The 27,121-nt window shown below is 40.1% G+C and overlaps 1 protein-coding gene across 1 annotated transcript in view; it reads right to left on the bottom strand.

Moving 5' to 3' along the window:
* KDM1B (lysine demethylase 1B) overlaps nt 1–27,121 on the bottom strand; it is a 1,151,880-nt gene that overhangs the window by 1,013,990 nt on the left and 110,769 nt on the right. The window contains exon 4 of the mRNA XM_044065274.1: nt 17,682–17,771. Coding sequence (XP_043921209.1) covers nt 17,682–17,771 — 90 coding nt within the window. The remainder of the gene's footprint in view (nt 1–17,681; nt 17,772–27,121) is intronic.

The following is a 27,121-nucleotide window of genomic DNA, read 5'->3' as shown; positions in this document are numbered from 1 at the left end:
AACCTTATCCCAGAAGTCTGGGACAACCATCTATCATTTTTATTTCAGGAAAAAAACATCAAATCCAGGTCCCTTTAAATTATTTTAACTCCAAAAGCACAAAAGTAAGCATGCTTTGTGACTGTAAATGTGCCGTGCTTGCTTAAAAACATTTGTTCCCCCGATTCCACTTGGTAAAGGCTTCTAAATAGGTGGGATCTACTAAGAAATTATCACCTGTAACACAAGGGACACATTTCAAAAGCAAGCATGGCATATTCTGCAACCACTAACCAAAACAAATGCTTACAATGGTGCTTTCCAAGTTATGGTTTCTTTCAGGAATCATTTATTTAATTTTTTTAACGAGCGATTTCCTTGATCATAGGAGATTGCTAGGCTATTGACCCAGAGGTCATTTTCAGCCTAAACAAAATGAAAGAAATGCACCGAGCTAGCACACTGAGAACGTTTATTAATAGACAAAACAGAAAACAGAAAATGGTGAGCGCTTTCACAACATAAAGTTGCTTCATCAGACAACAGTAAAAGGCTTTCACTCTATTTAAATAGTCAAATATCCATTACTCAATTAACTAATTAGGGTTAGCAAGCTGTACACAATCAAATTCAAGAGAAGCTTACCACAGTGAATCCTACAATAAAGATGCACTATGGTTCATAGGTTCATAGGTTCATAGGTTTATACTAGGCTATCTGCCCTAAGGCATTTATAAGCCTAGCCCAAATTTTTGTGGCTTACGCCACCCCTTATATGAAAAAATACTGTGCCCATTAGTTTGTTGTGCCTCTGTCCAGCAGTGACACAGAGATGATTCCCGGGGTAAACCTACGATCTCCCATCCACAGGTCTAGATTTCTCTTGAACAGAGTCAGCGAGGTGCTCTGCCTCACATGGATCGGGATTTTATTCCACAGCATAGGGAGTCTCTGAGTGATAAATCTATCCCTCCAGCACGTCCTATTTATATCCGTGCTAAGGTTTAAGTCGCTTGCTCTAGTGGTTTTGGTGGATTTGGATTTTTGAGGTGGAGCATGTCCATTAATTCCGGGTTGGACATGGCCTTGTATGTCAGGCACATGTCACCTCTGAGCAGACGGTATGCGACTGAATAGAGCTGGAGTTTCTTCAATCTGGCAGCATATGACAGATTTTGGAGTCCCTTTATCCTTTTGGTGAGGAACTTTTGGGGTCTCTCCAATTGCTGCAGATGTCTGGTGAGATACATCCCGAATGGGGCATTGTACTCGATCATTGGTCTGATAAGTGAAGAGTACAGGGGAACAATGACCTCACTAGATCTGGATGTGAATCCCTTCATGATCAGGTGGGCAATGTAGAAGGTCTTTCTAACCACTTTAGCAATGTGAGTGTCAAAAGAAAGGCCACTGTCAACCTGGGTCCCCAGGTCCCTGATAACCTCTTCTGTGCTTAGTGGATTGCCACCTATATGGTAGCTTGGGGTTACCTTGTTTTTCCCGAAGGGTATGACTATACATTTTTTGGCGTTTAACTTCAGGCCATGGCTCTGGCACCAGCTATCTGTTTCCGTGAGTCCCTTCTGAAGGATATCCGTGTCCGATGCACTTTCCACTATGGCGCCCAGTTTGCAGTCGTCTGCAAACTTTGTCAGCCAAAGTCCTCCCATGCTGGCCTGTACTTCTGAGAAGTAGATGCCAAACAATAGGGGGCCAAGGACCGAGCCCTGTGGGACACCACTTGTGACCGGCTTGGAGTCTGACACAGTGCCAGCAACTCTAACCCTGTGTATTCTGTCCTTAAGCCAGTTTGCAACCCATCTTGTGACATATGGGTTTACATTTAAGCTGGTAAGTTTTTCTACAATACCCGAGTGGGGTATTGTGTCGAAAGCCTTTGCAAGGTCAAGGTAGGCTGTATGGACTGCCTTTCCCTCATCAATGGCCTTGGTGACTGTTTCGAAGAAGTCGACCAAGTTCAAAAGGCATGATCTTCCCTTGACAAAGCCAAACTGGGTCGGGTCCAATGTCTGCACGTCCCCTATATCTTTGTTTATGAGCTCCATTATGATCCTCTCCATAGCTTTGCAGACTAGACTTGTTAAGCTTATGGGGCGGTAATTACCAGGGTCCGTAGAGGCGCCTTTGTGGAGTGGGACCACAGTTGCCGTGACGCCACTCCTTGGGCACGGGTCCTGTGGTAAGGCTGAGATTAAACAGCTGCCTTATGTGCGGGGTTAATTCCTCATTTAGCTCGTGTAGCACACAGCCGGGGACACCATCCTGTCCCATTGATGCTGTGTTTTTAGCTTTAGAGAGAGCAGCTTTCACCTGCGCCTTTGAGATGTCCGGGAGGCTACACTCGGCTGGGATAGTTATCTCTCCTTTAGGGAGGTAGAGGGGGGTGAAGTTTGCACTGAACCTGTCTGCCAGTATGTTGGCAATGTCTGTGGGTTCAGTGATTTTTGTATCATTTTGGACTAATTCTGAGCATATCTGGGAGTTTCCACCCAGGTTCCTAACATAGCTGAAAAAGGCCTTATGATTGTCCTTTGAATCCATGGCAATTTTTCTCTCAAAATTGGCCTTAGTTGATTTTATGAGTGCTCGTATTTTTTACTAATAATGATCAGGGGTGACTTCCCTTTTATGGATTTTGTTCTATCATGTAATAGCTTTCTCCTCTTATTGTAAAGTTTGTTAATGGCTGGGGTCCACCAGACTGGACGCTCGCCCTTTGTGGAACGAGTCTTGGTTTTATTTGGGATTGCCTGATCCATGCAGTCCTGGAGGTGTTCATAGAAGGCATTTGTAAGGGCTTCCGCAGCTTGGGTTGTGGTTTCCTCTGGCTCAGGGGCCTTGAAGGATACTACACCAGTCTTGAGTAGTGTGAAGTTTGCTTTAGAGAAGTTCTTCACTATGGTCTTTTTGTTTGGGGTGGGGCGGGATGTGGATTTCCAGTGAGATTAGTTTATGATCAGATCTCACTAATGAGGGATATACTTCGTGTGGAGCATTTTGTCCCCATGTTTGTGACAATGAGATCTAGTATATTTTCTCCTCTCGTGGGAACAGTGACTAGCTGTTCCATGGCATTTGAATTTATGAACTCCAGGAACCGTTGGGCTAGAAAGTTAGGGCTTGAGTAATGTTCCCAGTCTATATTCGGGTAGTTGAAGTCACCCAATATGATGGTGTTTGGAGATACATTTATACCCTCCAGTGTCTTCAGGAAGGCTGTGTGGGGTTCCTGAGTTTGAGAGGGTGGCCTGTAGCATGCTACAATTTGTAGAGCAGTTTTGCCTATGGTTAGTTGCACCTGGATGGTTTCCAAGCTTGCGTTGCCACCAACCTGGAGGTGTGGGTATCCTTTATGAATATGGATACACCCCTCCTTTTGTGGTGTGGTCCGGGTTTTGGGGCCGAACGCATGATATGAGGTAAAACCTAATAGTGCCGAGGTGCTCTCAGGAGCCTTGAACCAGGTTTCAGTTACAGCACAGACATCAATGTTCTCCATACTGAGAAGGGCCTCAAGTGCGTGCATTTTGAGATTTAGACTTCTGGCATTGAGCAGCATTACCCTCAGTTTCTTCCCATTTTTGTTTTCTAGGGTGGTAGGTTTAGAATTTGAGCCTTGCCTAAAAAAGGCACTATGGGGGGAGCAAGAGCCTTAGCCAATATCCGAATCCCAGGGTGACAGGTGCAAGCCATCCCTTGCGAAGCAGCGTGGCTTGTCAAGCATGTCATCCCAGGCAGACAGACACTGGATCCCCTTTGAATGACACCAGACATTAAGCCAATTGTTAAAGCTGATCATCTTGTCTCTATATTGTGGCATCATTCTTGGTGAAGGAAGGATACTGCTCAGGGTTAGGGTCATACCTGCCTGGGTTACATAATCAGAGAGCTCCTCTATGTCTCTTTTCATGTAGTCCAGCGAGGTACGTCTCAGGTCATTCACACCAGCATGGACAATGACTGTGTCATATTTGTACTTGCCGTGGAGTGACCCGAGTGCTTGTGTTATGTGGCGGATTCTAGCGCCCGATAGGCAGCTTACTGTGACCCTCTCCTTGTTCAGCCTGGTGAGTGGGACGTCAGTGTGTCTGACTATGGAGTCACCTATGACAAGTATGTTTGGTGTTGTATTTGGCCTTAAGGGCTGTGACTGCTTTGCACACTGCTTTTGTGGTTTATGTGTTGCTTGTGGGGTGTCTTGAGGTAGCAGTTGTTTGGGTGTCTGCTTTGGAGGCCTCTGCTGTTTAGGTAAATTTTTACTCAGAGCCTCCGAGTATGTCTTTGTGTGTTTATGTGTTTGATTCAGTGGAGTGGTAGCATTATGTGAGGCTGGTTTTGTGGTGTGTGTAGTTGCCTTCTCCTCCTGTCTGGTCTTGCCAGTCCTGAGTTGAGAGAGCTCAGCCTCCAGTTTGGCTAAATAGCTGCATCTCTCGCAAGTATTTGTGTTATGTGGGAGGAGGAGTGGGTTGTCTGTGTACATGAGGCAGTTATAACATTGCCTCAAGATTCCCAGATTCACCAGCTGGACCGGAGAGGAGATTGACAACTGACCTTTGGACATGCTAGAATAATATTGGGAAATCCTTAATTGAAAACAAGGGCCAGTGGGGAGTGAGGGTGTAGTGCTTTTAATTTTTAGTGCTGACTTATATAATTGCTTTAGTGAGCAAGTGCCAGGTAACTTGAGTGCAATGTGTTACAAGTAACTAAATGCAAAACGACAAACAGTAACTTTCTTTCAAGTGAAACAAGGAAATAAGTACAGTAAGCAATGCAGATATCACTAGTGATCCACAGAAGCGCTGAGAAGTTATGTATTAGGTGGAATTAGCTTCCAGGGAAATAACAAGCAAACAAACAACAAGCATATAAACAAAGCTAGATTCAGCAGGCCTGGATCTAGTCTATGCTAGAGCAAACAAGGTGAACCAATTTCAGTAAGATACAGTTCAAATATTCAGGCACTATAAACCTTTAACCAGAAATTCCCAGCTCAGAAGGGCAGAGTCCAGCCTCTTCTCCCACAAGAGTGCAGACCACGAACCTTCTTAATGTAAAATAACTGGCCTGAAGCCCAAGTGCCTAAACCAGAACTAATACACTTGGACACTGGGCTCTCAATCAGCAGTTCCCAACTTAGAAGGATGAAAGCTACCTGTCCTGCCACCACAGTGCTTGCCACAAACCTTCCTAATGTAAAACAACTGGTCTGAAGCCCAAGTGCTTAATCCAAAAGACTTGAATGATAGCTACACTTTAATCAAGTTACAACCAAGCAGTAATAAATACCATTGAATACTTTAGAGAATGTCTGGATTAGTGCTCAAGTTACACAAACAAAGCTAGATCCAGCAGGCCCGAATCCAGTCTATGCCACAGCAAACAAGGCGCACCAACTTCAGTAAGAAACAGTTCAGATATGCATGCACTATAAGCCTTTAACCAGAAATTCCCAGCTCAGAAGGGCAGAGTCCAGCCTCTCCTCCCACAAGAGTGCAGACCACGAACCCTCTTAATGTAAAATAACTGGCTTGAAAGCCCAAGTGCTTAAACCAGAATTAATACACTTTTAGAATAACAGACACTGAGCCCTCAATCAGCAGTTCTCAACCTAGAAGAATGTAAGCTACCTGTTCTGCCACAACAGTGCAGACCACAAACCCTCCCAGTGCAAAACAACTAACTGGTCCGAAGCCCAAGTGTTTAAACCAAAAGGCTTAGAATGAGTTACACCAAGCAGTAATAAATACAATTGAGTATTTTAAGATGATGCAAAAGTAAAAAGAAGTAGGTAAAAACACAAGTACAGTAAAAGCAGATGAAATTTTTTTTTTTTTTTTTTTCTGAACAAGTGCTGAGATCAAAGAAACAGATTTGAGTGCTGAAACTAGAAAACTGGCTAGTTATAAGAAAAAACAAGCTAGAAGGCTTCCTCAAACACAGAAGGGCTTGGGGCTTAGAAGCCTACAAATAGTCTGTACCACTTAACAAGAAAGGCAGGAAATAAGCTTAATTTTTTTTTTTTTTTTTTTTTCCAGATGCTCTCTTTGTACACAGTAGGAGTGCCTGAAATCAGAATATGATCTCACTGCACTCAGTTGAGTGAGCAAATGAGATGGGCCCAGAGGCAGGCTGAGGGGCGGGCAGTTTCAATGCCACTAAGATTAACACCAAAACAAAATCCGGGTGGGTGGGAATAACTGAAGAGCAGAATAACTTCAGTTAAAAATTCCTTCAACACTCCTTCATACACAGTTTAAATCAATTAAATACTGTATTTTTAAAAAAAGTGCAGATAAAAGGTACTTAAATTCTCTTATACGTCCAGTTGAATATAACCAAGTTCTTAGCTGGCCAAGCTGAAGTTTTAAAGCAGGAATTATTTCACATGCACCAGTTTAAATATGCAAGGACAGGAAATCAAAGAATGTGGCTACCCCCACACCTGTAATTACTAGCAAATAACAAAATTCAGCCAACACTAGCTTCAGTTCAAGTTACTGAATAGCAGAATACTTCAGTTAAAAATTCCTTCAACACTCCTTCATACACAGTTTAAATCAATTAAATACTGTATTTAAAAAAAAAAAGTGCAGATAAAAGGTACTTAAATTCTCTTATACGTCCAGTTGAATATAACCAAGTTCTTAGCTGGCCAAGCTGAAGTTTTAAAGCAGGAATTATTTCACATGCACCAGTTTAAATATGCAAGGACAGGAAATCAAAGAATGTGGCTACCCCCACACCTGTAATTACTAGCAAATAACAAAATTCAGCCAACACTAGCTTCAGTTCAAGTTACTGAATAGCAGAATACTTCAGTTAAAAATTCCTTCAACACTCCTTCATGCACAGTTTAAATCAATTAAATACTGTATTTTTAAAAAAAGTGCAGATAAAAGGTACTTAAATTCTCTTATACGTCCAGTTGAATATAACCAAGTTCTTAGCTGGCCAAGCTGAAGTTTTAAAGCAGGAATTATTTCACATGTCCAGTTTAAATATGCAAGGACAGGAAATCAAAGAATGTGGCTACCCCCACACCTGTAATTACTAGCAAATAACAAAATTCAGCCAACACTAGCTTCAGTTCAAGTTACTGAATAGCAGAATACTTCAGTTAAAAATTCCTTCAACACTCCTTCATACACAGTTTAAATCAATTAAATACTGTATTTTTTAAAAAAAGTGCAGATAAAAGGTACTTAAATTCTCTTATACGTCCAGTTGAATATAACCAAGTTCTTAGCTGGCCAAGCTGAAGTTTTAAAGCAGGAATTATTTCACATGCACCAGTTTAAATATGCAAGGACAGGAAATCAAAGAATGTGGCTACCCCCACACCTGTAATTACTAGCAAATAACAAAATTCAGCCAACACTAGCTATGCATATAATATTACACACAAAGTTACTAAGCATATATAACCACACTATATACAGTGTAAAAAAACATGTACATACATATATAAGATAAAACAATGACAGTAAGACATATAAAAAACTACTAAAAACATCTAAAATATCTTCTAAAAGATCTAAAAATCAGTGCATGAGTGGTCGAGCCTTCAAAAAGGGAACCAAAGTAGTGGCATCATTCAACCCAGTAAACTTCTCTGCGTTAAGCTTCAGTATCCATTTTGCTCATGCCCTCTGTAATATTTTCTATGTCACCACCCCTAGGGTTCAGATAAATATGTTGCAAAACCAAAATTTAAAAGAATGTGAACGATCATTAGACATAACGTGACAGGCCAGAGCACTGGATTGTTTACAGTTGGTAATGTCTCTCACATGTTCTAAAATACGATCTTTCAACATTCTATTCGTTTTGCCTTCATAATAAGCATGGCATTGTTGTCAAAAACAAAAATTAACAACATCAGTGGGCCTTCAATCTGAATTTTGATTAGAATGTAACGAGAAATGCCTGGTAGGATGCACATAATTATTTTTGTTATAAACAAACTGACAAGCACTGCAGTTCCTACATGGAAAAGTTCCACAGCGAACAGAGTGAGTTAACTTTTTGTGTGTTTCCCCATGGCAAAGGTGTTGTTTAAGTGACTTGCTATTCTTAAAACTGAAATGTGGAATCAGTCCAACCTTGTCTACAAGGCCAGGAACTTCTTGTAAAGGTACCAGTATTTCTTAACAACATCCACATATTGATTAATGTTGCTAGAAAACTGGAGAACCACTCTAAAGTCATTCTCAGCTGTGGCACTGTGTGTTGCATCTGCGATCGCTCTGTTGTGATTATAATAAGGTTTGCACCTAGTATCTCTAAGCTTCCAGGCATCAGATATTGCATTATCAATGTCTGCACTAGAATATCCTCTAGCCAGAAACTCAATTTTCAAGTTATTCAATGCAGCTACTGCATCATTGTCATTACTATGTAGCCTGAGTGTCCTAAAAACTTGCCCTCTTAACACATTCCTAGGAATGTGTCTAGGGTGCATGCCCATTGCCATGCCAACTGCTTGTGCCAATAGCTACGCCAACTTAGCACTGGTCAGTTGGGAAGAGCAAAACATTTTGTCTGCCACTAATCCTTTCTTTGGACAAATACTGTGGTATGTTAGGTTTGTAGATGACACTTTTATGTTATGGAAGGGCTCTGGCTCTGATCTAGACCAATTTTTGGATTATTTGCATTCAACAACTGATTTTTTAAGGTTTACACACCAGAGTTCAGCCACTGACATAAGTTTTCTTGATGTCAAAATCAGTAAATCTGATTTGAATCATCTCCGCAGTACTATATACCATAAACCAACTAGAAAGAACACATTGCTGCATAAATCTAGTATGCACCCTAGACACATTCCTAGGAATGTGTTAAGAGGGCAAGTTTTTAGGACACTCAGGCTACATAGTAATGACAATGATGCAGTAGCTGCATTGAATAACTTGAAAATTGAGTTTCTGGTTAGAGGATATTCTAGTGCAGACATTGATAATGCAATATTTGATGCCTGGAAGCTTAGATGCAAACCTTATTATAATCACAACAGAGCGATCGCAGATGCAACACACAGTGCCACAGCTGAGAATGACTTTAGAGTGGTTCTCCAGTTTTCTAGCAACATTAACCAATATGTGGATGTTGTTAAGAAATACTGGTACCTTTTACAAGAAGTTCCTGGCCTTGTAGACAAGGTTGGACTGATTCCACATTTCAGTTTTAAGAATAGCAAGTCACTTAAACAACACCTTTGCCATGGGGAAACACACAAAAAGTTAACTCACTCTGTTCGCTGTGGAACTTTTCCATGTAGGAACTGCAGTGCTTGTCAGTTTGTTTATAACAAAAATAATTATGTGCATCCTACCAGGCATTTCTCGTTACATTCTAATCAATATTCAGATTGTAGAACCACTGATGTTGTTTATTTTTGTTTTTGTCAACAATGCCATGCTTATTATGTAGGCAAAATGAATAGAATGTTGAAAGATCGTATTTTAGAACGTGAGAGACATTACCAACTGTAAACAATCCAGTGCTCTGGCCTGTCACGTTATGTCTAATGATCGTTCACATTCTTTTAAATTTTTGGTTTTGCAACATATTTATACGAACCCCAGGGGTGGTGACATAGAAAATATTACAGAGGGGCATGAGCAAAAATGGATACTGAAGCTTAACGCTGAGAAGTTTCCTGGGTTGAATGCTGCCACTACTTTGGTTCCCTTTGAAGGCTCGACCACTCATGCACTGATTTTTAGATCTTTTAGAAGATATTTTAGATGTTTTTAGTAGTTTTTTATATGTCTTACTGTCATTGTTTTACCTTATATATGTATGTACATGGTTTTTTACACTGTATATAGTGTGGTTATATATGCTTAGTAACTTTGTGTGCAACATTATATGCATAGTGCATCTTTATTGTAGGATTCACTGTGGTAAGCTTCTCTTGAATTTGATTGTGTACAGCTTGCTAACCCTAATTAGTTAATTGAGTAATGGATATTTGACTATTTAAATAGAGTGCAAGCCTTTTACTGTTGTCTGATGAAGCAACTTTATGTTGTGAAAGCGCTCACCATTTTCTGTTTTGTCTATTAATAAACGTTCTCAGTGTGCTAGCTCGGTGCATTTTCTTTCATTTTGTTTGGGCTCCGTTTTGCACCTTGCTTTTACCTACGACCATTTTTGTTTTTTATACTATGTCATTTTAAGCCTACCTGTTTCATCCCAATAAACCACCATAGAAATGCCAGTCAATACCCAAGAGTGTATTTAGTGATGACTGCCCATGTCCAGTAGGGTTGTGATCTCTATCCCTGGTAAGAATTTATGGTGCCCCATCAACTCGTCTAGGTTCCTCTTGAACAGTGTCACAGAGGTGATCTGCTTCACATGAACTGGAAGCCTGTTCCAAAGATGCAGCAGTTGCTGGGAGATGAACCTGTCCCTCCAGTCCTATTTAAGTCACAGGCCATATTTAGGTCACTGGAATGGGTAGCTGTAGTCCCATTTGACTTATGGATATGCAGCAAGTTCATTACGTTTTGGTCTTGGATTGCTCTATAGGCCAGGCATAATTCTCCCCTAAGAAGTTTATATGATACAGAGTATAGTGACAGGGACTTTTGGTAGTCTGTGTAAGGCACACGCTGGAAACCCTTAATCTGCTTTGTTAGAAACCTCTGAGGTCTCTAATTGCTGAAGGTGCCTAGTATGGTACATGCCAAACAGGGCATTATACTCAATTATGGGCTGGATAAGTGCAGAGTATAGGGAAGTAATAACATATTTTGCTCTCAAGGAAATGCCTTTACTAATCACATGTGTTACACAGAAACCTTTTCTTAGTACAGTAGACACATGGTGGTCAAAGTTAAGGTCACAGTCAACTTGTGATCCTATGTCCCTTACCATTTCATGGGTACTTGGGGTATTGTTACTGATTTGATAGTGTGAGGTGACACTGTGCCAAAGGGAATGAAGATGCAATTCTTTGCATTCAGTTTGAGACCGTGACTAATACACCAGTCATTGGTCTGAGTGAGATTCTCATGGAGTATACATACATAATTTAGGGATTCAATGGTTGCACCTAGTTTGCAGTCTTCTGCAAATCTGATCAGTCACAACCCCTTAGTTTTGACCTGAACTTCTGAGAAGTATGTACCAAACAATAGGGGCCCAGCACTGACCTCTGTGGCACCCCACTGGTAACAGGTCTGCTGGTTGATGGGGAGTTACCTACTTAGGTTCATAGGTAGGAACTAGGCTAGCCGCCCAAGGGCATTCATAAACCTAGCCAGAGTGTGTCAGCTTCCACCACCCCATTGACTAATTAACTGAGCCTCTGTCAACAACAGCCAATTAAGTGATCCCAGGGGTGTATTTTCTGTTACCCATCCACTTGTCAAGGTTTCTCTTGAAGAGTGTTAGTGAGGGGCTCTACCTAATGTAGTTAGGAATTTTGTTCCAAAGCATGGGGAGTCTCAGTGAAAGGAATGTATCCCTCCAGCATGTTCTATTTATTGTTGTGGCGAGGTTTAGCTCATTAGAGCGAGTGGCTGGCAGTGACTTGGATTTCTTTAGATGAAGCATGTCCATCAATTCTGAGTTGAACATGGCTTTCTAAGTCAGGCAGAGATCACCTCTGAATAAGCGATATGCCACTGAGTACAGCCGGAGATTTTCCAGTCGGGCTGCATAGGACATATGTTTGAGGCCTGTAATCCTCTTGGTGAGGTACTTTTGTGGTCTTTCCAGCTGTTGGAAGTGTTTTGTGAGGTACATCCCAAATGAGGCATTGCACTCTACGATGGGTCTGATGAGTGACGAATAGAGGGCACTATAACCTCTTTATTTCTAGATGTGAACCCTTTAGTAATTAGATGGGTTACATAGAAGGATTTCCTAACTACTTTGGCAATATGATTGTCAAAGGACAGATTACTATCTACCTGGGTCCCCAGCTCTCTTATTACCTCTTCTGTATTGAGGGTGCTGCCACCTATGTGGTAATTCATGGGTGTTTTGTTTTTCCCAAGCGGGATGACTATGCATTTTTTGGCATTTAGCTTGAGACTAAGACTTTGACACCAGGTGTCTGTCTTAGTAAGGCCCTTTTGGAGAATGTCCGTGTCAGCCAGAGAGTCAATTATGGTTCCCAGTTTGCAGTCATCGGCGAACTTGGTTAGCCATAGTCCTCTTGTGTTTGCCTGTACTTCTGAGAAGTATATGCCGAACAGTAGGGGTCCCAGGACCGAGCCTTGTGGGACACCACTTGTGACTGGTTTAGAGTCGGACCTGGAGCCCACTATTCTTACCATGCGAGTTCTGTCTGTAAGCCAGTTGGCAACCCATCACGTGACGTAGAAGTTTATGTTCAGGCTGGTGAGTTTTTCTGTAATTCCCGAGTGGGGAATGGTGCCAAAAGCCTTGGCGAGGTCAAGGTAGGCTGTGTAAACCACCTTCCCCTCATCTATGGCCTTGGTGACTGTCTCGAAGATGTCAACCAGGTTTAGTAGGCATGATCTGCCCTTAACAAAGCCGAACTGGGTCGGGTCAAGTGTTTGGAGGTTTCTAATGTCTTTGTTAATGAGTTCCATGATGATGCACTCCATAGCCTTGCAGACCAGGCTAGTCAGGCTTATGGGGAGATAGTTACCAGGGTCAGCTGGGGCCCCTCCTTTGTGGAGCGGAATAACCGTTCCTGTCCGCCATTGTATGGGCACATAGCCTGTGGAGAGGCTGAGATCGAACAGTGTGTTTAGGTAGGGGTTAGTTTGTTCTGTAGTTCATGCAAGACGCAGCCTGGTCCCACTGACGCTGTGCTTTTGGCTTCTGAAAGGGCTGTTTTCACCTGTGTGTCTGTGATTTCCGGGACACTACACTTTTCTGGTACTGTTGTGGTCCATTTTGGGGGTGAGAGGGGGGTGAAGTTTGCACTGAATCTATCTGCCAGGATGTTGACAATATCAGTAGGTTCAGTATATTTTGTGCTATTTTGCACTAGCTCAGAGCATATCTGTGAGTTGCCACTTAGATTCTTGACATAGCTAAAGAAGGCTTTGTGGTTATCTTTCGAATCCTTGGCTATTTTTCTTTCGAAGTTAGCCTTGGAGGATTTTATGAGGGACCTTAGTTTCTTACTGATACTGATCAGGGATGTCTTTCCTTCTTGGGATTTGCTTTTTTTCTGAACTAGTTTCCTCCTCCTTTTGTACAGCCTGTTTATGGCAGGGTTCCACCAGACTGATTTCCTTCTTTTAGGGGAGTGAGTCCTGGTTTTGCTAGGGATAGCATGATCCATGCATCCTTGTAGGTGCTCATAGAGTGTATTTGCAAAGGTTACTGCATCTTGGACACTGTTATCCTTTAGCGTGGAGTCTGTGAAATGTACCACCTCTGTCTTAAGTAAGGTGAAGTTTGCTATAGAAAAGTTTTTCACTGTGGTTTCCTTGATTGGGGGTGGTGGTTTGGTGTGGACATTCAGAGTGATTAGTTTATGGTCTGATCTAACCACTGACGGGTTGACCTCCGGTGCAGAACACTTGTCACCCATGTTGGTGATGACCAGGTCCAATATGTTTTCACCTCTGGTAGAGGAGTTTATCAGCTGATCCAGGGCATTTGAATTGATAAATTCCAGGAAGTGCTAGACCTGGGAGTTTGTACTTGAGTAGTTTTCCCAGTTAACGGTAGGTTAATTGAAATCGCCCAATATCAGGGTGTACGGTAGGACCTTCATGTTTTCCAGTGTCTCCAGAAAGGCGGAGTGGTGGTCCTGGGTCATGGAGGGTGATCTGCAGCAGGCCACAATTTGCACTGCAGATTTGCCCGATGTTAGTTGCACATGGATGATCTCAGAGATATCATGCTGCACCACTAACCTGGAGGTGTAGGTATACTTGATGAATATGGATGCACCCTCTCCTTTTGTGTTTCAGTCCATGTTCTGTGGCCAAAATGTGTGGTATAAGTTGCGGCCTGGTAGTGCTGGGGTGCACTGTGGAGCCTTGAACCAGGTTTCAATTACTGCACAGATGTCGATGTTCTCCATACTCAGGAGTGCTTCGAGCGCATGCATTTTGAGATTTACACTTCTGGCACTGAGTAGCATAACCCTCATTTTTTTATTTGTGCTATTTACGGAGGTGAGCTTGACTTTTCAGCCTTGCCTAAAAAAAGCACTATGGGGGAAAGCAAGAGCCTTGGCCAGTATTCGAAAGCCTAGGGGTGGACAGGTGCAAGCCACCTCTTGCAAAGCAATGAGGCCTGTCGAGCATGTCATCCCAGGCTGACAGACACTGGATCCCCTTTGAATGACACCAGAAGCTTAGCCAACTGTTGAAATTGATAATTTTTTTTTTATACTGTGATATCATTCTTGGTGATGGCAGGATGCTTCTCAGGGTCAGGGTCATACCCGCCTGGGCTACATGATCAGAGAGCTCTTCCATGTCTCTTTTCATGTAGTCCAGGGAGGTACATCTCAGGTCATTCACACCAACATGAACAATGACAGATTCATATTTGTACTTGTTCTGGAGTGACCCGAGTGCTTGTGTTATGTGGCGGATTCTGGCTCCCGACAGGCAGCTAACAGTAACCTTCTCCTTGTCCAGTATAGTGAGTGGGACGTCAGCGTGCCTGACTATAGTCTCACCTATTACTAGTGTGTTAGGTATGTTATTTCGCTTTAAGGGCTGTGATTGTGCGGCACACTGATTTTGTGTTTTATGTGTTGTCTGGTTTGTGACAGGAGGTGCAGGTTTTTTGGGCATCTGCTTTGGAGGTCTCTGATGCTTTTGCATGTTTTTTTTTACAGCCTCCGAGTATGATTTTGTGTATTTATGTGTATTTTTTTGCCAGTGCTGGTTTAGTATGTCTATGTGAGGCTGGAGGTGTGGTGCAAGTGTTAACCTTCTCCTCATGACTGCCTGTTCCAGTCTTGGGTGGAGAGAGCTTAGCCTCCAGTTTAGCTATATAACTGCATCTCTCGCATATGTTAATGTTTTGTGGTAGGAGGAGAGGACTGTCTGTGTACATGAGGCAGTTGTAACACTGTCTCAGGATACCCAGGTTCACTAGTTGGACTGGAGAGTATACCTGAAATTGCCCTTTGGTCATGCCTGAATAGTAGGGTGAGCTGCTTAGTCACCTGGTTGGTGAGGGGTGAATAATGAGCCTTGCCATGCTGGGCAATCGAGTGTCGGGGTATATTAGTGCTTGCTATTAGGTCTGAGCAAGTGCTGGACTGTAGGATGCTTTTTAAGTGCTTAGGTTGAGAGCTAGACTACTTTCAAGGGAAAAACTGAAGAGGAGACTTGATGGAGTCTGGAATAATTTAGCCCTAGCCAGCCGACGCTGCCCGGACGTGCAAAACCGTGCAAACACATTTTTCTACAGCAGGGAAATGAAAGAGATAGAAATTAGCCCAAAATGGCCTATAAATTACTAACTTCTGGGCTGGAACCATTCCTCCAGGGACAGATGGCTGTTCAAAGCTCCCTCTCTCACAGGTGAAGAGAGAAACCTCCTTCTATCCAAGTAAGGTATGGGCAATTCAAAAATGTGTAACATAGCCCTGAATTCAGCACTAGCCTGAAAACTGGACAATACTAGCTTAGAAAGGTGGGAAACAAGGAAAAAAAAATTTGAAAAGATAAGGCAAAAACAGTAAAAAAAATACACTTAAAACAGCTTTAAATGACTACAAACCATAAAAAATACACTTAAAACAGCTTTAGATGACTACAAGCAATCAGAAAAGGCTTTTAAACAAATTACCCAATTAACCAGTAAAAAAACTGAGCCCTGTTCCTGTAGTCTTCAATCAGACAAGTTCTAACTGCACACTCCTGCCTCTGGGGTGCAGGGGAACTTTCTCCAAAAAAGACGGCCTGGATTAGTGCTCAAGTTATACAAAGAAAGCTAGATTCAGCAGGCCTGAATCTAGTTTATGCGACAGCAAACAAGGCACACCAATTTCAGTAAGAAACAGTTCAAATATGCAGGCATTAAAAGCCTCTAACCAGAAATTCCCAGCTCAGAAGGGCAGAGTCCAGCCTCTCCTCTCACAAGAGTGCAGACCACAAACCTTCTTAATGTAAAATGACTGGCCTGAAGCCCAAGTACTTAAACCGGAACTAATACACTTTTAGAATAACAGACACTGAGCTTTCAATCAGCAGTTCCCAACTTAGAAGGATGTAAGATACCTGTCCTGCCACAACAGTGCAGACCACAAACCTTCTTAATGTAAAACAACTGGTCTGAAGCCAAAGTGCTTAAACCAAAAGGCTTAGAATGATAGCTACACTTTAATCAGGTTACTACCAGGCAGTAATAAATACAATTGAATACTTTGACACTGTATGTCTGGTTTATGAGCCAGTTGGCAACCCATCTTACAACAAAGGGGTTTACAATCAATTTGCTAAGTTTATCGCTAATGCCTTAATGTGGGATTGTGTCAAAAGCCTTTTCTAGTTCGAGGTATGTTGTGTGCACAGATTTACCCTCATCAATGGCCTTGGTCACATTTTCAAAGAAATCCACCAGATTTAACAGGTATGATTTACCCTTCATGAAGCCAAACAGGGTAGTAATTCAGGGTTTGGAAGTCACCTGTGTCTTTATTTATGAGGTCTATAATGTTACGTTCCATGGCCTTACAGAGGAGCCTGGTCAGGCTTATGGGTCTGTAATTCCCCGGGTCTGTTGCTAGGCCACCTTTGTGGATGGGAATAACTGTTGCTGCTATTCCTTCTCTAGAAACAAAGCCTGTGGTTAGCCTATGATTGAAAACGGTACTTAGTGGTGATGCTACTTCATGTTTTACTCTGTTTAGAAGACAGCTTGGGATGTTGTCTGGTCCCACAGAGGCTGTGTGTTTTGCCTTGGACAAGGCTTTGAGGACCTGCTCTTCAGATATGTAGGGGAGCGGGGTTGGGGGAAGGTTTGTTATAAGTTAGGAGGGGAAAGGAGTAAAATTTTCACCAAACCTATCCACTTGCAGGTTTGCTATCTCTGTGGGGTCAGTGTATGTGGCCAATAGTTTTGCACATGCGTGGGTCTTACCGTCTAGGTTACGTACATAGCTGTAAAAGACCTTATGGTTATCCTCGGCTGTACTTGCTAAGTTTCTCTCAAAGGAGCCCTTGGAGGATTTGACAAGTCACGTATTTACCTGAGGAAGGTGTTTTTCCATTGTTGGGCCTTGCCTTTGTTTTCTTGGACAACGACTTTTTGCATTTACTGTAAAGTTTGTTGATGGATGTCCAATACAGCAGCTTATTTTTACTTGGGGCTCTGCCTTTGATTCTTTCTGGTACGGCCGAGTTTATACACTTATGCAAGTTTTTTGTTATTTTTGGGAATCAAAATGACTGTTATACATCACGTTTTTAACAAAAACAAATTAGTGGTTTCACTGTGGAGTTTCTAACCACGAAAATTCAAATTAAACTTGGTATTCTTTCCTTAAGCAATGGATTCATCTTGATAATGTGTTTCATTTGCTACATAACTGCATTTTAGGGCTCTGTACTGGGATCAAAAGGTGGTGAATATACTGCTTCTCAACTATTTTTAATCTTGTACTCAGTGTCACCACCTAATATTTTACTCTGTACAGTTTAGTGAGATAGAATATTCTTCAAATGATAAAGTCTGCATTTTCCTGACCCTCGACTCTATTTACTCACCTCCGGTAATAATGATCAAAACATTCATTGCAGAAATGTTCACCACAGGATAAATGGTACCATCTTGATGTATATCCATTTCTGGCACATCTAAAATAATTAAATATATAGTAATTACAAAATTAACAAGCAACTTGGCATATCAGCAAAATGCAATGCTAACAGTTCTTGAATGCACTTGCATGTCTGTACTCTGCTTGTACTTGTATGTCTGTACTCTGCTTTTTCTCTATACACAACATTTTTGATCCTAAATACAGTCTGTTATTCTTTTCAGTTTTAATTCTACTTAACACATGCAAACATAAAGATTAAGTGACAGCTTACCATTACACCACCATTTTATGTAGCTCACAGTAACAAGGACAAATAATTAGAAAGCATGCTTCATAGAGGCATGGCAATTACTCATTTAGCAGCACTGTTACAAAGTCTTACGATGTATGTGAAGAGCCCACTACTCCAATAATATACTAAAAGCTTTGACTATGACTTGCAAGATGGCTGCATAAATCAGTAACAGCTTAATTCTAGCTCTCCCAGTGCGAAAACAGAAACTTAGCAGAGAAAGCCAGTGGACCTAAATTTTTGGGTAAATTTCAGTAACAGGCTAGTAAGTGCATTGCCTTTATGCCAGGAAAAAAGAAATACAAGGGAGCTGATGGAAAATCAGCTACCAAAAAAAAAAAAAAAAAAAAAAAAAAACTGAGTGTGAAAATTGCTGCAGCTGTTCAACAAAAAGCAGTGCAAGCAACAGCCCGTAACCTAGAGGAAAGTATAAGGCACACAGACCTGACTAAAATGAAACAATGATGGAGAATATCAACTCAAACAACAAAAATCTAGAAAAAATGGAAGAAGCTTTAAACATAAGTTCAGGTAAGGTGATAAACTGCAAAAATTCATAGGTTGAAATGAAAAAAGCCAGCTGAATATGGACTGCACAAGTAGAGATGTTTAAAAAAAATAATAGAACTAGAGGACAGAGCATGTATGGAAATCTGGAGATTCTCTGCTGTACCAGAGAAGCTGAAAGGAACAGAATGTATTAATTTTATAAAAGTTCAAAAGCAACTGGACTGATATTCCACAACAGGAATTGTTAACTGAAAGGGCACATTGTGTGTATGCGCCAAACCTGGCAAGGAGACCTAGATCTTTAATAGTAAAGATGCAATCTTACCAGGAGAAGGAGTTGATTCTGGCAAAACTGTGAAAGAAGGGCAAAGTACTAAAAGTGGGAGATAGCAGAGTGTTTGTGGAGAATTAGTACTTATTGTACACCAGGCAGAAGAGGATTACATTTATTCCATTAGTCAGAAAATGTCGAGAAACAATAATAGTGAAATTCAAACTGCTGTACCCAGCTATATTAAAAAAAATATTTGTCCCTGGAGGGACAAAATTATTTTTTTCATGAAAAACTGCTGTATGGAAAACAGTATCACAATTCAAAACACCATAAAAACAATAAAAAGGTACTTTGGGGTGCAGATGAAGAAACCAGTAACAAACTGCTTCCCCTCTACGCAAAAAGGCTTTATTAAAAAGCACACAACCATGAACTGCTTAACTTTTTTCACTGTGTTTTTTGTCTGTATCTACCAGACTTCTTCAGATGAACTACCCGTCCACTTTTCTCATTCTATTTAAAACATTCTTAATAAGTTGTCACTTAAATCTTAATTCAATTAAAACAGGGAAGTAAATATTGTGGGAAGAAATAGCCAGGGAATTGTTATGGTTAGGCATGTATAGACCCTAGGGCCAATAGCCTAGTACCAACCTATGAACTTTTGAACAAATTAACCCTTTCATAAAAAAAAAAAACACACTTAACTTGCTAATCCTACCTGCCTACAGATTCTAAAATGCATAAATATAAATGTATTATAAAATTATTTTTTCATAAACAAAAATCATTAAAAGCACTGAACCTAAAATTAATAGTTCCTTAACTCTGTATTCTGTGTAAAAATATTTAGAAAATGTTACCCTCTACTGTCCAAACAGTAAATTACTTATGGTTGTGAATGTATACATATATCTGTGAAAACAAAAACAACTAATGGTCAGAAGTAGTAAAATCTCAGCACCACAGAATACTGATATCAGAACAAAGGACATCAATAATGCTCTTTACAGACATACTTTAAAATGTATTAAACGTACATTTTTGTTTTTTGTTCTAGAGGAAATTAGGCAGGATGTCACAGGTGGACAATGGGAAAAAAATAAATATCAGGAATTATACTGGGAGTTAATTCTGGAAACAAACAACCCCCCAGGTTTAAACAAAAATATTTCTTTAGCCCCAGTTTTGAGAATTAGAGCTGCTAGATTACACTTTCTGGATAGGTAGTATGACAGGATAAAATTGTGTCAGTTTTTATTTATGAAGCCCTGTGTAGGTATGTATGTGGCTTGTTAATAAGTTTGTTTCTTCTTCTGAAAGGGTCAATTTGTTTTTAATTGAATTAAGATTTAATTGACAACTTATTAAAAATGTTTTAAATAGAAGGAGAGAAGTAGGCGGGTAGTTCATCTGAAGAAGTCTGATAGACAAGGATGAAAAACGAGGTGAAAAAGTTAAGCATTTTGTGGTTGTGTGCACTGTTTTAAAATAAAGCCTTTTTGCATAGAGTGGAAGTAGTTCATTATTGGTTTCTTCATCTGCACCCCAAAGTACCTTTTTATTGTTTTGGTGGTATTTTTTTCATAAAGTACATGCTAAGGAAGAAATACAAAAAACTTTGTCCAACAAAACGTGAGATGTGAAACAAATGGAGATTCTGCTTCTTGTTCTTCTGGTAATAAAGACCAGAGAAAGACTGTGCCCATAAAACCTCTTCCAGTGTTTCAATGGAAATGTTTGAGAGAAGGAAAAAAGCACAAGAGTCAACTAGAAGAATTGAGAATATGTTGAAAATGAAGTAGAGACAATATTTAGGAGATGGAGATGAACATGAATAAAACCAGTAACTTGGAAATTGACAAATGTGGGATTACAACGCAATAATTATATTTGTGAAACTTGACAGAACAAGAAAGTCTGGAAATACTGGACTCCGAATTTGGTAAACCTGTACGAGACTCTAAAGCATACACCCTACTTCATGCCATTAATGTTCATAAAAATACTCATGAGAGGTGAAGAGGATAAGTTAACTAAGTAAAACAAACTTTTTTCTGAATGGTATTATTTTAATAGTGCATGATTTTGCATGCTATAAAGTAAAGTTTTCTCAGTTATTAATATAAACAGGTGCTCCTGTTTTTTTTCTTCTCACTTCTCTCTTTCTCCTTGTTCAGTTTTAAGAAACATAGGTACTACAATGTAAAAAAGAAAAATCTGGTCAAAACAGCATGACAAAAGAAAAAAATGTGTTTTTTCTCATTCTTGTATAAGGAAATGACTGGGTTAAGGCTCTTGGCTTAATCTATTAACACTTTTTAAGACAAAGCAAGTAAATTAAAAATACTGAATATTATAAAGCTTTTTTCTAGTAAATAAATGTAAGACTAGTAGTTTTGTGTCTGCTTCTTGTGTCTCTAGGAAACAAACAGAGAGAAATGGCTTGGAGAAAATGTTTTCTGAACGCATTCAAGTGTCTTCCCAGCTGAGACAGCTATGAAGGTAAGACAAAGCCAGACAGCACTTAGAAGCACAGGATGTACAATGAGTCTTAGCATGGCTCACCTTTTGTTTAGGTTATCTCAAGTCTGTACGTGTGACTGTCAGTTTATAACATCTGTTCCTATTAGGAGGGTAAAACTTCAATATTTGAAGATGTACATAGTTTTGTGTGTTCTTAAGTTAATAGGTTTTAGGAGGGTATTGATGGTATTTTTGATGGTTTGCTATAAAATAAGTTTTTTAAGAAGTGATATAGGCTCAAATGTAGATGACAATTAACAACTGTATAAAACAGTAACCTACCAAACAGCAAATGCACTTAACACAAAAGCTGGAACTAGACATTTAACAAAGGAGCTCCTATACATACTGCAAAAGGTGAGAATAATATTTTTTAAGAATATGACACTGTCTGTAATATCTTTAGATGTCAATTTATCAAAAATAAATATAAAAAGAGTAGTGAACTATATTTAAAAATGTAGGATGCAAACAGCTATGCTACAGCAGACACACTTGGAAAGAATTGAACATATGAATTTGATACAGAAAGGTTTTCAGGCAAAGGAAAAGAGGAGTACTTATATTACTTGCACGAGGAGATCCAATAATGATAGAAAATAAAAAAGATAATAATGGTATACTTGTAGTGGTAAGGGGCTACTAACAAGGGAGGGGGATTACACTGGCATATATTTATATTCCACCAAAAACAGCTATAATAGACTTTAAGAAAATTCTGGGAGAAATAATCAGCTTTCAACAAGGAATATTACTTATAGGTGGGGAGTAGAATTTAATCTGCAAAAGTGAAAATGTGCTTGGGGAGCCCAGAAGGGGAATATAATAAAGGAAGGTCGGTTTTTGATGAAATTTATGAAAATATTTGGCATGGAAGAGGTGAATTCAGTACTAGGAGTTTACAGTGAATTTACATATTACTCTCCAAGATACAAAAACTGGGCTAGGCTAGGCAGAATTTACATTTCACAGAGCCATGGACTCAAGCTCAATGCCAAGAAATGTACAGTTATCTCCTTTGGGAAAAACATATTCCCGTGAATTACCACATAGGTGGCAGTACACTAAACACCAAAAGTGTGATAAAAGACTTAGGGACACAGGTGGACGGTGGTCTCACCTTCAATAACCACATCGCCACAACAGTCAGGAAATCCTTCTATGTGGCACACCTCATCACTAAGGACTTTTCATCCAGAAAAAAAGGAGGTCATTGTCCCACTGTACTCATCCCTCATTAGACCCATTATAGAATACAATGTCCCATTTGGTATGTACCTCTCAAGACATCTGCAACAACTGGAAAGGCCGCAGAAATACCTCACTAAAAGAATCACAGGCCTAAAGCAGATGCCCTGTGCTGACCGCCTTAAAAAACTCCAGCTATACTCTGTTGCATATCGTCTACTCAGAGGCAATCTCTGCTTAACATACAAGGCCATGTCAGACCCAGAGCTGTTGGACATGCTACACTTAAAGAAATACCAATCCCTCAGAGCCACATGCTCCAGGGATCTAAACATTGTCATCACAATAAACAAAACATGCTGGAGGGATAGGTTCCTAACCCAGAGACTCCCCAGACTCTAGAATAGACTGCCCATACATGTCAAGCAGATCACCTCTTTGGCCCTCTTCAAAAGGAACCTTGGTGACTGGATGGGCGAAAGGAAATTCACCCCAGGGATCACGTCAGTCGCCCTGCTAGACAGGGGTCCAGGGAAGTAAATAGTGTGGGAAGAAATAGCCAGGGAATTGTTATGGCTAGGCTTGTATAGGCCCTAGGGCCGATAGCCTAGTACCAATCTATGAACAAGTGCATTTAATTAAAGGTCTTGATACGCACCCAATAACTATTTCAGATCACGTACCAATAATAACTAAAATAAAAACACAGGGTAATTAAGAAAAAATGAGACATTGGTATTTTCCCACCTATCTGTTGAAAACAGAGGAATTTAAGGACTGGGTAGAGGAAATTTAAGTGCTATTAGAGAAGATATACATTTCTTCTGAAAATATAGATAGGAAGTTGGATAGAATTAAAGTGGAGTTTAAAAATAGGGTGGAAATAAAAGAAAGGGAGATATGGTTAAGAAATAAACACACATTATTTAGAGAGACTCACAAATGTTAAAGTACTGCAAAATAGGGAGAATCCCACAGAACAGGAAGATGAGCAACTGCAGAATACAATAAAAAGAAGAGGAGAACGTCTATTGCACCAGATATCCAAACTTTATTGTTAAGCACTTTTGTCCATAAAATTGTAAAAGGACTTCAGAACAATCCTCAAATTACCCACACCTCCCTTATATACACTTCTAAAACTAAAACAAGAAGTTATGTACTTCTGCCATGCTTTTAGTCCCAGAGTGCTCCAAGAAAGAAAGAAAGAATAAGCTGATTTTAAAGGGACTCTTGAAACCCTCATTTGAAGAGGCCATGGATTCTTCTCCCAGTTCTAAATCTAAGTCCCCTAAGTCAAAAAAGAGATCTCCGGCTCCTTCAGTCTCCTCAGAGCCACCGGAGAAAGTCACAAAACTTGCTTCGACCTCCTCGGCTCCACTGTCCTCGGGGCCGCAGGAAGTGTCGGTATTGGTGGAACTGACGTCAGCTCCAATTATAGTGGAACCTCTTCGGAGCCGATCGCCCAGTCTTAAACCAGTTTCACCTGAGAGGAGATCTGCGGTAAATGCAAACCATGTTCATACATTTTGGAAACAAAGAATTTTTTTGTTAAATAATTTTAGAATAGATATACATTCACATTACACCTGCTGTTCAAAAAATGTTATATATATTGCAAAGTTTGTTCTGCCCTGCCATCTATGTGGGGAAGACTTCTAGAAATTTCAGAAGTAGAATATACGAACATGTGTCTGATATTTCTAAGAAGGTAAAAACTAATGCTTTGAGCAGACACACAGAGAAATACACTGACCATACTTTTAAATTTCTAATAGTTCAGCAGATTATTTATGAACAACATGGCAGGGTAGTTCCAAAACATCTTGAGGCAAGTGAGGTTCGTTGGCAATTAAGACAACAATACAGAATTTCCTGGACTGAATGAATACACTAGCATTACAAGTATTTTAAAGCTGAAAAAATATGTGTGTTTTATGGGACTTTTTATTGAAGACATTCACCCAGTACGCTTTTATCTACTTGTGTTATATTTTAAATGTCTTTTGCTGTCAAATGATACTTTGATTGATTAATTGTTAATTAGTGTTTTAGAAGTGTATATAAGGGAAGTGTGGGTAATTTAAGGATTGTTCTGAAGAAGTCCTGTTACAATTTTACGGATAAAGGCGCTTAACAATAAAGTGTGGATATCTGGTGCAATAAGAATTTCTCCTCTTCTTTTTATTGTGGTCTGCTGTTTTCCTGGTTATTATGTCTAAAGCAACTGCAGAATGCTAAACAGATAAGGGTTTATCTTGATAATATGCATGAATTTAGAAAGACTGCTGTTGAGCAATGGTTTTTGATACAGTACAAAAACTTTTAGCACAACGACTCAGACAAAAGTAGAAAGGGCTGTCAACAAGCTTAGGGAGCCTGTAACAAGGAAGATAAGAGATCCTGCAGAAGTTGGCAAAATCGATAGATATGGAGCAATGTGGTTATGTGGAGGGGAAACAAATATTTGACAACATTAAACAAAACAATGATCTAGAGGGAAGCAAAATATAAGAAAATACCACTGTTGCTCATGGGTCTGGATGCTGAGAAAGCATTTGACACAGTAAGCTGGGACTTTATGTATAGGGCAATGGAAGCATTTGCATTCCCAGATAACATTATAAAGTTGATTAGGAGAATATATGATGGATCAGAGGCAAAAATCAAAGTGGGTGGGGGTCTTGTCTAATATAATTTCACTTTGAGCAGAGGAACCAGGCAGGGGTGTCCTCTCTCCCCTTTGTTATTTGCATTATATTTAGAACTACTGGCAAAGAAAATAAGGGACTCAGAAATTCAAGGATAAAATTGGTATGGCAGTCAAGAAAAGCTGGCTCTATTTGCAGATTATATTTTATACATGACAAAACCAGAAAGGGACATTACAGTGTTGTGGAACATATTGAGACAGTTTCAGATCTTTTTGGGATACAAAATTAATGAAGTGAAAACAAACGCGATAGCGGTAAATTATGTACCCACACACAAATTGCTTCAGCAAAATCCATTTTATGGGGACATGATAAAAATGAAGTATTTAGGAGTATAGATTAAAAATGATGCCAGTGTAGGCAGCTAAGGATATGTGTGAAGAGACTAAGCAAAAGATAATATAAAAATTGAGACAATATAAGTTGTATTATATGGATATTGATAGTAAGATACAAGCAGTTAAAATGTTTTTAGTCCCTTTAGTCTTATATAGTCTCAGGCATATTTTTATCAAACAGAGGAGAAGTTGTGGAATTAATAAGAACTGAAGGATTTTATCTGGGAGGGGAAGATGGCAAGAGTCAAGTGGGATAAGCAAATTCTTCCAACTAAACAAGGCAGACTGGAATGGCCCGATTTGTAGGAGTGTTTCAGAGTAACACTGTTAAGGCTCATATACATAGCACAAGCAGAAAACTATAATTCAAAGTGGAAAGAGACTATGATAAAATGGGGGGGGGGGCTCAAGAAACAAGGAGAGGTTAGGATTTTGGATGCAGACCTTTAAGGAGAATATGAATACAATATTCTGTATAACTGTTAAAGTAGCAGAAAGTATTCCAAGTACTAAGTCAACATGGGAATGGGGAAAGGTGACTGCTGATAAGGATGACTGCAATTACGGATACAGACAATAGGCAAGAAGGGGCTTGAATTTATTAGAGAAATAGTACAGTTGTGTACACGTACCATAAATGTACATGTTAGAGTGTATTCACTGTTGCAGTCATTACATTTGGGTTATCTGCTTGCAGTAGCCCTCAGTCAGCCTGATTAACAAAGTCTTAGGTCCTGCGTCAGTTGCTGTCCCTTCTTTCATGAGGTCAGGTCATCAGGGGCATAAAGCATGCAGCCGATGCCATTACATCAGTTTTTCTTGCCCCAGATGTCAGGTGTCCCCCTAAAGGGAAGCATTTAAATCTTTAAATACAAGGATACACCTTCAACAAAAAATCAAATACATCAAAAAGCTTTTAGAGCATAGTAAGTAAGGGTAGAGGTATAGCCAAAAGAAGAAAGGGGGCTGGAGGGAGCATAACCAGGACTGCAACAGTGAATACACTTGAACATCTACATTTATGGTAAGTGTACACAACTGTACTATGTTCTTCGTGTTTCACTGTTGCAGTCATTACATTTGGGTAGATTCCCAAAGCTAAGGTCAGGAGGAGGAATTTAAATAGAATTAGGATCAGCTATAAGGCCCTGCAAGACTGCAGTGGCAAAACCAGCTCTGGATTTAGAGAAAATTGGAAAATGATAATGCTTGCTGAAAGTATGTACAGAACTCCAGGTAGTAGCTTCTAGGATGTCCCTAGTAGGGATGCCCCTGAGAAAGGCTGTAGAGGTAGATGCAGCCTTGGTTGAATGGGGTCTGATGCCCTGTGGGATAGGTTTTCCATGGTGCTTATAGCAGAAATAGTTTGTTTTGAAATAGCTTTCCCCTCTGTCCCTGTAGCAAATGCCACAAGCAGTTGTACAGATTTCCTTTGAGGTTTAGTCCTGTCCAAATAGAATCTAAGCTGTCTGTGGACGTCTAAAGAGTGCAGTATCCGTTCCCCTTTGTTCTGTGGGTTAGGAAAGAATATAGGCAAATGAA

Source organism: Protopterus annectens, chromosome 3.part0 (assembly GCF_019279795.1).
Source record: "Protopterus annectens isolate FY-2018-M chromosome 3.part0, PAN1.0, whole genome shotgun sequence".
In the NCBI taxonomy this organism is placed as follows: domain Eukaryota; kingdom Metazoa; phylum Chordata; order Ceratodontiformes; family Protopteridae; genus Protopterus; species Protopterus annectens.
The sequence above is the reverse complement of the archived record's forward strand: the minus strand, read 5'-3'. Positions and strand labels throughout refer to the sequence as shown.